Here is an 11873-nt window from a genome sequence, read left to right on the forward strand (position 1 = left end):
CAGAGGTCTTCGACACAAGTTGTAAGCACTAGCGTTGGGGGCTAGAACGAGTGGTGTATACATGGCAAGGCTGAAGGACTTCGGTGTCTGTAAAGTGCGCACCTATCTAGGTAGCCAAGCCATAACCTCAACTCAGAACTCGCCTCACTATGCAGAAGCAGTGGTTCGCATTGAGGCAAGCCAGGTCATCATCACATATGTCCCGAGGTCGCCTTGTGATAAGACCCTCATCCCGCATGAACTATGGATGACCTTCATGTCGTCATCTAAGATGGATCTGAGCTGCCGAGATATTTCACCCGCTGACTTTGACCGGGATGAAGCAAGTCAGTGTTGCCTTCGGTTACGCACGGTCTTTCGGAGCAAACCCCGAAACGCAGAAAGAAGCATATAAAAGGCGGCGCGAGCATGGCTACAGACGGCTGAAGAACATATCAGGCCCACTGTTTGCCGGAAAGATCACCGATCAGTTGCAGGCAACAATGCCCAACCGAGTGACATCTGACTGATGCTTACCGGGCTGAAGGCTGAGATCAGACTGGTATGCAGTGTTAAAGGTGAGTGATAACGACGGACGACACTACAGTCCTTATTTCGACGCCTCCATGCGCAGGAAGGGACTTACCAGGCAGGTGGTGTTCACCGGAAGGCGCTTAGGTATCTGAGAAAGGGGCCGGAACAGGCCTAAAGTTCAGACACTTCAACGTGAAACTGGAGCTAACCTTGGAAGCTTTCTCAGACGACCTCGGGGTTAAGACTTCTGTGCTATAACCCTCAGAGAACAGTAGGCCCCCTATGGCTTCTGACGAAGTTGACACGCGATGGTTTTACAGGAAGTAAGCTCCACGTCGCCTGAGTTCCTGCATATGCAGGACCTCTTGCTGCGAACGATGCTACCAGAGCATCACAGTTGTCTTGAGGTCGGTCACGCATCGCCAAATTCCATCTCTGGTCTCTTGTCGCTTGCAACGTTGGTTGCGATTGGAGTCTTGCAGGGTCTTTGGCAGAAAGTACCTAGGTCCAAGAACTCACTAGCCGAAGGCCAAAACTTATCAGTGAATTAGGAGATGCATATAAGAGGAATGTTGGAACGGAAGTATTGGTGTACAGCCTGGAAACTCGAGCACATGGCGTGATATTGGTTCGTGGAGAGTCGCACAGCGCAGCAATGCCGCGGAAACGGTGGTGCGATTCCAATGACATCATCGGCGTGCGACAAATGGACCCCAGGAGGCGAACTTTCAAGTTCGGGGTTGAAAACTCCACGGAACAGAGCTTTGGACATTACAAAGGCGCCTGCACATGGCGCATATATTCTTGGATGAGGCAGATGGAAACCAACATATATCCTGTACACCATATTGACACTCGGAGCCTGTGAGACGACATCGCGGCCGCACAGGTATCCGGCGAGGCGCCAAAGTACCTAGGTACTTCCCCGCCGGTCTGCAGGGTTCTCCGTGGGCGGTGCGACCAGCGTGGAGGGCACCATCGACAACCACAAAAGCCATCGCAAGCCATGTCATTATCAGAACTCACCGAGCAGCAACGAGCGACTATCGGCGATCGCGCGCGAGTATGGGAAGTCCGACGCTTCTGCCAGGTGCTGCCATCTGTCGTTAAATACGTGCGTGGTTCGGACGCTGGCCTCACGAGCAGGCCATTGGAGCCACACGGCAGATACGTCAAGAATGAACCAGACGGCGCGCTTGCTGCGTTGCTCCGTTGCGTCATCCATCAAACGGGCGCTGATCTGGCCATGGTCAGCTTGCTAGACGACCACACGCAATACTTCATCTCGGGGGCCAGTCGGGCCAACGCAGATGAAGCCAAGGTCACCTTGGGTGAGTGGAATCAACAGCATGGCGGACATACGTCGTATTCTAGCAGTGTCTAATTGGCACAGAAGACTCAACGCGATGGTACGGATGCGAGTCGGTAACTCATCACGGTGGTCTGTGCGAGCGTACCATCACGCGGCAGAATGAGCCAGGCGGGAGCATGGCACTCTACGAAGAGCTTGATATGGCTGAATTGGAGAGAACCAAACATCTCCCATTTGTTCAGGGTGATATTGCCAAGTTCAGACATTATGCTGGTGTTCCTTTGAACCCCTATGGAGGACCAAACATTGGCACTGTCTTCACGTTCAGCTCAACGCCGTCGCAGGGTGGGCTCTCGGACGCCCACCGTTCGTACTTGTTTGAGACAGCGTCACACATTATTCGTCATCTGGAACAAGCAGTAGAAGCACTGGAGGGTAAGCGTGTGCTCAAGTTCAACCAAGGTGTGGCTTCTCTACTCAAGATGGGTACGAGCGCAGGACTGGCGGCTCAGCCTGCTCACAAGAATCTTTCATCAGGCGGCCATACTGAACATGAAGTTCTGGTGTCAAACCTCTATCCCGCTGCAGCTCTGCAGCTGTACCATCTTTCAGCTACATTGCTCTACGATACTTTCGAATTTGACGGAGTTCGTATCCAAGAGTTGGGCTCCTCAAGCAACAAGAACCCCATCTGGAACGGCTCCAACGTGCTAGCCGAGCATCTCGGACCAAAAGCGCACAGGCCTCAAGAACTAAGCCACAGTCTGACAAGCAGATTGCTTGAATTATTTCCACATGGGGCTGTGTTCCAATTACTCAATGACACTAGCGACATCGTTGTTGCTACGAGCGCAGACGACGTCGCTTTAGTTGAAGATACCCTCATACTCAAGGAGCTTTCGAAAACCTTCCTGCGGGCTGAGCAGATTGTCTTGATGCCACTGTGGGATGCGTTTCACGAACGTAATATCGGTGCGGTCCTCGGGTTCGCCGAGAATCAGTCAAGAGTCTATCTCGGCTCGACGGATCTTGCTTCCATTTCAGCATTCTGCACCACGATAATGACGCAAGTGCGGCGTCTCGAAGCTCAAGCTATAGACAAGATTAAATCAGACTTTCTCGGATCGATCTCACATGAAATGCGGACACCTCTTCATGGCATACTATCAAGCCTTGAGCTTTTAGCGGACACACCACACAACGCACACCAACGCGACCTGCTGGAGACGGCAAGATACAGCGGCTTGTCATTGCTCGATACTATTGAGCGCGTTCTATATTTCAGCAACATCAGTTCCGGGTCGCAAAGTGCACCTCTACCAAGATCAGACTCATCGAACGATGGGCTTCTCCTTTCGTCAAGTCTTGCACCCCATCATTCGGCAGCTTCCTCGCAAGACAAGGATACCGTAAAGCTGATGGATACTTGTGAGGACATCATTCACAGTGAAGTTCACAGGTATCGCGTCAAAAAGGCTGTCCAGCCTGATTCTTCGATGCACAGTAAGTAAACTGGTGGAGATGGTCCAAGTCCGGTCAGAGCTCATGGAAAAAAGGCCTTGTCTATCATCCCATCATAACTTTCGACACGAATGCCAATCGGTCATGCCGTCTGGTAGCCGTCGCTAGCTTTCGAGCGATCTTGACAAATCTTATAGTAAGTTGTACAGATACAAAAAGCGCATGCATGAGCCGTACTGACGTAAGAGAGAATAATGCCTTGAAGTTTGGGGAACCGACAAACTGCATTCGAGTTTCACTGAATGTCACGGACGGTACTACCAAAATATCTTGTACAGACGGCGGTAAAGGCATCTCTTCCGACTTCATCCGCCATTCAATCTTTGACCCATTTTCTCAGGAGGATCCCATCGCAGAAGGTACTGGCCTTGGACTTTCCATTGTCAAGCAAACAGTCACTATGCTGAGTGGTGATGTGCAGATTGAGTCAAACAAGAAAGAAGGCTCTACATTCACTGTCACACTCCCATCGAGTCAGGCACTTTATGAGGCTCCAGAAGAGGCATCAGAGAGCTCAAATTTGCAGGCTGGTACTGCTGAGCTACACCAGCTTGACATGAGCCTCTTTACACCGACGCGCTGGAGATCAGGAGACTCTTTACGAGACCAGCGCTGTACTGATTTATTGTTGGGCTCCCTTGCGAAGAGTCTAAGCCGGTGGTTCCACATTCGGGTCATTCCTTGGGAAAGTGCAAGCAGAGCCTCGCCGTGGCGCTTGCTTGTTGTTTTGGAGGAGGACGAAGACAGTGCACTGCGGGCTTGCGGTGGCGCATCTGACGACTACGAGCGCATCCGTCTCTGCCCTGATGTACAGACCGCTCCCAGTCAGTACTCAACGCCTTTGAAGGGTGTCGCGACAATTGCGGGTGCGGTGACTAGTTCAAAAATCCAGGATGCGCTGGCGCACTTGTATCCTAGCCAAGTCCCCCCCTCTGAGCTTCGCCACAACTCCGACCAGGAATCAGTCGCGAAAATCTATGATCAGCAACAGCCAGTAGAAGGGAGCCGCAGCCAATTACGCGGAGACGCAACCGACGAATGTCGTGCTGCGCCAACAGCATTGCTGTCCCGGTTAGAACTCGAGAGGAGCCCCCAATTAGACGGCGAGGAAAGCGGTGGGCAGCCACTGGCAATGCCAGCCGCCAGCCCAGCGGTCACTCCAGAGATGAACATGGCAGCAAGGTCTAATGGAGCCCAACCCGACCACCGAGACGTACAAGCGCATACTGAGCAAGCAAAAGAGGCGGCAGTCTGTACATCACCAGAGGCAGCTGTGGCAGAGCCTAGGCTGCTGCTGGTAGACGATAACGCTGTAAACCTCAAGGTACTTGCCATGTATGCAAAAAAGTGTAGCAAGGCAGGTGCAACACCTGTCGGCGGTGGCCAAGAGGCCATCGATGCCTTCAAGAACGCCAACGGGTCCAGCGACGACACGGGTCCGCAACCTTTCGATCTCATTTTCCTCGACCTCTCTATGCCCGAGGTCTCGGGCTTCGAGGTTGCGAGGGAGATACGGAAGACGGAAGCGCGGTCAGGGTGTAAGAGGACGTACATATGCGCACTCACCGGGCTGGTGAGCGAAAAAGACCGCAATGCTGCGTATGCTTCGGGTGTAGATAACTACCTTGTTCGACCAACGAGGCTGCAGGACTTGCAGGGCGTCATTGAGATGTGGCGGGATAAATCAAGCGAGAAATGAAAGCTACCGTGCTGCACAGATGATGCAAGACGCAACAAGTGTCCGGCTGTGGCCAACGAAAGGGAAGCGCTAGCTGCGGCGGAGGCTCAGTGCACCCGAGAGGCCGATGCGTGGGATGTGATAATTCACTATCGCAACGTCATGACGCGAGCACTCTGTTGTTGGTAAGCTGCCGTCCGCGCTTGCACCCGACGCCGAAGATGATTACAGTCGCGCTCGTTAGCCTGGCCGTCGACTTGTAGCCATGCGCGCGGCCCCCTAGCCCAGACACGACGCTACGCAACCCCGGATCTCGACGCCCACGACGACGCCAGCTCAACCACACACAGCCCTCGCCATGGCCTCCAACACCGACGCCGCCTTCGTCGAGGACACCGACATCGAGCAGCAGCTGAGGGCGCGCGCCCATGGCTCCAAGACGCCCAAGACACCGGGCCCCGACAGCGACGACGAGGACGCGCCGCTGCTGGGTGCCTCGCCGGCTGCCAGCGGACACGAGCAATGGGCTGGCGATGCCGACTTTCGCGGCCTTCCCTGGTGGAAGCGCCCTTCGGTACGCCCCCGCAGCCCCTCGCGTCGAGGGCGCATCGACTGACGGCAGCAGATATTCTGGCTCCTGCCTCCCTTCCTGCTCTTCACCATCGCGTTTGGCGGCATCATCGTGCCCAAGATCAACCTGATCATGGACCTCGTCTGCGAGGAGTACTACGCGACCCTAGAGACCGACCCCATATCCTCTCCCATGGACCCGGGCCAGGACCGATGCCAGAACGACGCCGTGTCCTCGCGCTCCTCCCTCTTCCTCCTGTACGCCAGCTTGTGCTCCGGCATACTCTCCGCCATCATCAGCCCAAAGATTGGCGCCCTCTCGGATCGGTACGGGCGCAAGAAGTTCATGATAGCCAACACCTGCGGCGCCCTCTTTGGCGAGGTCCTCACAATCCTGGCCGCCAAATTCCCCGACACGGTGCACGTCAACTGGATACTCGTTGGCTACTGCTTGGAGGGCGTATCGGGATCCTTCATCGTCGGCATGGCATGCGCCCACTCATATGCCTCCGACTGCGTTGCACCACAGAAGCGGAACGTCGCCTTTTCCTACTTCCACGCTTGCTTGTTTGGCGGCATCGCCATCGGACCCGCGCTGGCAGGCTACATCATCAATGCGCGCCAGAAGTACGTTGGCAAGACCGAAGCCGTTTTGCTCATCTTCTACATGGCCCTTGGTGCCCACTTGATCTTCATTGCATTCCTTGCCTTCCTTGTCCCCGAATCGCTCAGCAAAGCACGCCAGGAAGCCGCACGTGAGAAGCGCAGAGAGGAAGTGGAACGACAGGGTCCCGCCGGCGACTTCATCAACCAGCTACGCTCTATCAACCTGTTTGGCCCGCTGAAGATTCTCTGGCCGACTGGACCTGGCACCTCGTCGGCTTTGCGCTGGAACCTGCTTCTGTTGGCCGCTACCGATACCATCATGTTTGGTGTCGCAATGGGTGCCATGAGCGTTGTCCTCGTCTACACGCGCCGCCAATTTGATTGGCATGAGCTAGAAAGCGGCCGCTTCACCACTATCGTGAACAGCTCGCGTGTTTTTGCTCTTCTAGTCATTCTGCCGATTCTGACCCGCATCTTCCGCGGGAAGAATGGGGCTGCCCGCATGCGCAGTTCAGGTTCTGACCTATTCGACCTTTCCATTATCCGTGCAGCCATCTTCTTCGACATGGCTGGCTTCCTCGGATATGCCCTTGTCCGCAAAGGCGAGCTCTTCGCACTCTCTGGCGCTATTGCTGCCATTGGCGGTATCGGTTCGCCCACTCTTGGCGCTGCATTGACCAAACATGTGCCGCAAGATCAGGTCGGTCAACTGTTAGGTGCCACGGGCTTACTTCATGCTGTTGCACGTGTCATGGGGCCCACCATCTTCAACGGTATCTACAGTGCCACTGTCGGCGCGTACAGACAAACCGTTTTCGTATGTCTTGCAGCGACTTTCGGGACTGCGTTCCTGTGCAGTTGGTTCATTCGTCCACATGGTGAGTGCTCAACCACACCTACATACCAGGCTGATTCTGACACGTTACAGTATATACAGACGGAGATGACAAACGCGTTACACGATCAGATGAACAAGAAGCATAGCTTGCTTCTCTTCATGCTGGCGCTTCAGTCGCACTTCTTTCGGATCCTTAGATTTTCTGGACAGCAATATCCATTTTTCGCGCACGCATATGTACAGACAGCGATGGTGTTTGGATTGGCATTTTGAAACCGCCGGGTTGTCGTTAGGCTGCATATCTGTATACTTTATGTTAACGTAACGTTGAACACTTGTTCTAGCGCATATTGCACCTCGCATCGTGAGACCTTTGCCCACGGCTTGTTATCGACCAACATGTGCGTTGCTGGTGCCGCCGTATGAAAGGGTACGTCGAGACTTCAGTGTGTGCCACTCTGCCAAACTCAGCGCTGATGGGAGCCATCTTCTGAGCTCATCGGCCCAGGGAACAGCCAACACGACTTTGCGAAATTGGAGGCAACAAATCTAGGTGTTGTTTGCGTGAAATATCTGCAGTAGCTGCCTAGGGAGTACAAGACAACGCGGAGAAGCTGTGGTGGTGGGCGCCGCAGCAGAACGAGGCTGACTAACGAACCTCGGGCCGTCAGGTACGTCAGCTTCCACGTTGCATCTTCCCGTGCCAATTGGCCATCGCGCGACCACTACAGCGTCTCCCTTTTTGTATTGCACACCTTTCAATCCGCCGCCAGTTACGGTCTCAGCGGTCGCGATCCCGACTCAATGTCAACAGCATTCCGGTAGCACCATCACTGGACAAGCCCTCGTCAGGGCCCCGCAACCGCCATGTCAAAAGAGAACCGCGCTTTCGATACCCAGAGATTGGGCGCAGGCTACGGTTTCGAGTCGCACCCGAAGCATGCTATTGAAATGCCCCCAACATGGGTGCTTCTCGTAGGCTTGGGCTTTCTGCTATGCGCAATGGGCTTTTGGGTACGGACACATGCGCCTACATGACAACGTGCATGCGACTAATGACCATGAGTGACAGCTTTATATAGCATTGAACCTCCTCGCGCCCACTCCACGACTGCCACGGCGTTCCGAGAAACAATACACGACGATACTACCCGACGGTGCACGAAGCGACCCAAAAGAACTTCCGTGCTGGCTGGACAAATGGGCAGCAGAGAAGGAAGCCGCCAAGAAACAAGCTGCGAAGGAGCCGGGAAGCAAAGTCGTCATACCGCCACAAATGCCCATCGAAGAACCGGAGCTCTTCATGAGCGTCGTGGTCCCCGCATACAACGAGGAGGAGCGGCTGGAAGGCATGTTGGAGGAGGCTGTCGACTACCTGGAGAGCCAATACGGTGATGCGCATGCTGGCGGCAAGGGTGAAAAGAGCCAGAGAGGATGGGAGATACTCGTTGTTAGCGATGGAAGCACTGACGGCACCGTCGACAAAGCGCTGGAGTTTGCAAAGGAGCACCAACTCGCCCAACACCCCAAGTCGAAGCCAGGGCCGTGGTCGAAGAACGGCGACGCCAAGGCCGCGCACTCAACACACATCCCACACGGCAGTATTCGCGTCGTCACGCTCGAAGAGAACAGAGGCAAAGGCGGCGCAGTCACGCACGGCATGCGACATGTTCGAGGCCAGTACATTGTCTTCGCCGACGCGGATGGCGCGAGTCGGTTCTCGGACCTAGCGGCTCTCGTTGAAGGCTGCCAGAGCATCGAGGACAAGCATGGGCGCGGTGTTGCCATCGGCTCCCGAGCTCATCTCGTCGGCAGCGAAGCCGTTGTTCAGCGCTCCAAACTCCGCAACTTCTTGATGCACTCGTTCCACATCCTCCTTCGCATCATGACGCCTCCGGCCACCGCACGCATCAAGGACACGCAGTGCGGCTTCAAGTTGTTTTCACGACCAGCACTTCCCTATATTGTCCCCTACATGCACTCGGAAGGCTGGATCTTCGACGTCGAGATGCTGATGCTGGCCGAGAGCGCTGACATTGCCATGATTGAGGTGGCCATCGGGTGGAAGGAGGTCATGGGTAGTAAGCTAAATGTTGTATGGGATAGTATTGGCATGGCATGGGGTCTAGCGCTGTTGAGAGCTTGTTGGATAGCAGGTATTTATCAGAGGGATTAGGGTTTGTGTATATAGAATAAAGCCGCGTTACCCGCCTGTGACTGCCCTCGCATTCACTATTCTTTGATGTAATGAACTGAACGCACTTTTGTTGAAACTCACATGCTGCATTCTTTCACGTGGCTGGCCCCCACTTGCACTCTCGTTTCTTGGCCACAGAGAACAGCAACACCACATGTTTCCATGACAGACGTTGTGAGACGTAGCTTCCATGAAACCGAACTCCTGTCTGCCACCGAGGCATTCCAAGGCTGTAAGCTCCCCACGTGCCCCATTACTCGGACACCAGGCTAGAGGATCTCGACACGGTGACGTTCTCGACAGCCTATCGGAAGACCTGAAGTACTAGTCCATTCGCATAAAGGGCTAGGTATCGTTGCTCGATTGAGCATATGATGCTATTCTCGTCTCTGCTCTTATCACTGTGGGATATTCGTCGCCAAATAGATCTCTACACTATAGAAGTGAAGGTGACCTCAAAGTGCTAGCACATCCTGCATGCATAGACACCATAAATGTCGTGACGCACCCTTCGGTTACTCGAAACTCGCGACCCATCCATCACCGACTCTCTCCCCTTTCGCATCTACACCACCCCAGAAGACTATGCTGCTGCCCTTCTCCATGACGTCCGATCCAAACAGAGCCCTTGGGCCGGGATGCAGTTTGCCATCTTCCTCTTCCAGTTGTTTCTCCGAAGGCGTCTGTACTACCGCCTCCGCCCACGACAAGTGACCAGTATCAGCCCCCAGCGCAGATCGGATCGCATCTTTGATCTTTGCAGGGTTGATGGCGTTCTTGAGCGTCATTGATGGCTTCGCCTCCAAATCGCTTGCAGGGATCTGGAGAACCCAGGTGTCGCTGAATTGGGTGACTTCGCCTGCGTGCTTTGGATCTTCTGGCTTCGTGTTGGATGCATCAGCAGAAGAGTCGCTCCGTGCGCCTAGGAGATAGACGAGGTAGTTACGGCCCCACCCAGTAGTCACCGGTATCAAGGCGCCGTCATGTCGCGCACGGGGGCCAGGCGCTAGTGGATTGGTAGGAAACGTGAAGGACTCCCATTTCCTCTCTTCACTGGAAGACGAGACGCTGATATGATGGAGCTGGCTACTCATTGGATCGGATCCAGATATCAGCCATAACTGACCATTCGCCAAGGCGGCGTTGGATGTCGCGACTGGCGCTGTTGGAAGTTGCGTCCAGTAGCGCGCAGCGATGTCGAATTGCCACAAATCCGATGCATTGTCCCCAGAGCCATCGACACCACCGAACAACACTACGTGTTGGTCATGCGCGAACAGCTTCGCGTTGCGTCGCGGGCCCGGGCCAATGTCTCCAGTGTCGACATCTCCCTTGGAGGGTTGTAGAATATCCCAGCTCTTTCTGTCAGGACTGAACAGCCATACAGACGATTGCTCGTCGATAAGATCGCCAGCGTTATCACTGCCACCGTATATAGCGATGTTGCCGTGGAAAGCACAGGCTGCGTGATTCGATCTCTCCGCTGGCGTGTGGCCATCTTCGCATGTTGACAGAGCAGGAATGATGCTGTAGTCCATCTCCGGTTTACCGGAGTGCTCAAGAGTAACGGCATGCACATGGTTGCTCGCAAGAACGTTGTTCGCAGTATCGCCGCCGAAGATATAAGCTTTGTTGCCGAGCACCGTGACTGTGTGATTGGAACGCGCCAAAGAGCGTCTGGAGGTCAGTTTGACCCTATGTAGTAGCAGTGGAGTACATACGCCGAAGAGTCACCTGTTGCTGTGGCTATGCGTTTGAAAGTGACTTTGAGGGGGAGCGTGGGCTTCGAGACGATGTACGCGGCGTAACCTGCTTCTGCCGTGTGTTCTACCACTTCGGCCGCAACGTACGCGCCTGCTGCAACTTCAGCCATGGCTCTGGTGCTGATATGGTCTCGTGATATCTGACAGTGTCCGGCAATTGGGCAATAGGCTGAGAAGGCGTCGAGTATGAGAACTAGTAGCAGACGACAAGGAGGAGGCAGAGAGGGGCGAAGGCTAATGCAGGTACGCGGGTGATGACGTCAGTGGACTCCACAACGACTGCAAGTACGCAGTTGGGACATGTACTCCATGAAATGACATTGGCCTTGTGATATCTAATGCGGCTGTCATTGCCGACTGTATGAGTTGCAGATAACCAGAATGTGGTCTCATAGTCACAGCGGTGGAGGCGATGAGGTTTTCATCAGGCGCTCCTCCAATGCTGACACGATCTTCTTGCGCATGCACGCCCTGGCTTGCGTGAGGGGTAGCGGGAGCCCATGAAGAGATCCGAGCACTCCAGGGCTACATCCACGTCCCTTCCGGTTATGTTACCGTCGGTTTCTCGATTGTATTGAATGTAGGTTTTGCAATCCGCGCCATAACTCCGTCAATCGCTACTCTTCTTCCTTTCTGTGCCCACGTGAAACCTTGAGACCTGCGCTACACCTCCGCAAATTCCTCGTCAAGATATACTGCGTTATCTCCGTACACGTGCCACCAGTTCGCTGCAATACTTATAAACAACCTGTGCCACTCGGCGAAGCCAACGGTACCACCCTGCATGTTTGAACAAGCTCAGGTGCTGTCTCGGCCAGGTATACATGGATGGTAGCTCCTCCGGTCTCCAAGCACCACCGCCCAGCCAATCCCTT

At 54.5% G+C, this 11873-nt stretch overlaps 4 protein-coding genes across 4 annotated transcripts; 3 read left to right on the forward strand and 1 right to left on the reverse strand.

The window, feature by feature from the left end:
* Positions 1 to 1519: 1519 nt before the first annotated feature.
* On the forward strand, positions 1520 to 5045 carry J4E84_008216 (uncharacterized protein; the record flags this gene model as incomplete). The annotated part of the gene is made up of 3 exons (XM_049390793.1): positions 1520 to 1844; positions 1907 to 2832; positions 3687 to 5045. 3 exons carry the CDS (start codon positions 1520 to 1522, stop codon positions 5043 to 5045), a joined length of 2610 nt encoding a protein of 869 aa, XP_049241500.1.
* A 337-nt stretch (positions 5046 to 5382) lies between these two features.
* J4E84_008217 (uncharacterized protein) lies at positions 5383 to 7184 on the forward strand (the record flags this gene model as incomplete). Its single annotated transcript, XM_049390794.1, has 3 exons — positions 5383 to 5598; positions 5650 to 7078; positions 7129 to 7184. 3 exons carry the CDS (start codon positions 5383 to 5385, stop codon positions 7182 to 7184), a joined length of 1701 nt encoding a protein of 566 aa, XP_049241501.1.
* Positions 7185 to 7905: 721 nt separating this feature from the next.
* J4E84_008218 (uncharacterized protein) lies at positions 7906 to 9214 on the forward strand (the record flags this gene model as incomplete). The annotated part of the gene is made up of 2 exons (XM_049390795.1): positions 7906 to 8052; positions 8111 to 9214. The coding sequence occupies 2 exons, from the start codon at positions 7906 to 7908 to the stop codon at positions 9212 to 9214; spliced, it is 1251 nt and encodes a 416-aa protein (XP_049241502.1).
* A 536-nt stretch (positions 9215 to 9750) lies between these two features.
* On the reverse strand, positions 9751 to 11108 carry J4E84_008219 (uncharacterized protein; the record flags this gene model as incomplete). The annotated part of the gene is made up of 2 exons (XM_049390796.1): positions 9751 to 10912; positions 10957 to 11108. The coding sequence occupies 2 exons, from the start codon at positions 11106 to 11108 to the stop codon at positions 9751 to 9753; spliced, it is 1314 nt and encodes a 437-aa protein (XP_049241503.1).
* Positions 11109 to 11873: the final 765 nt, after the last annotated feature.

Source organism: Alternaria hordeiaustralica, assembly GCF_023758085.1.
Source record: "Alternaria hordeiaustralica strain BMP 2776 chromosome Unknown scaffold_20, whole genome shotgun sequence".
Classification (NCBI taxonomy): domain Eukaryota; kingdom Fungi; phylum Ascomycota; class Dothideomycetes; order Pleosporales; family Pleosporaceae; genus Alternaria; species Alternaria hordeiaustralica.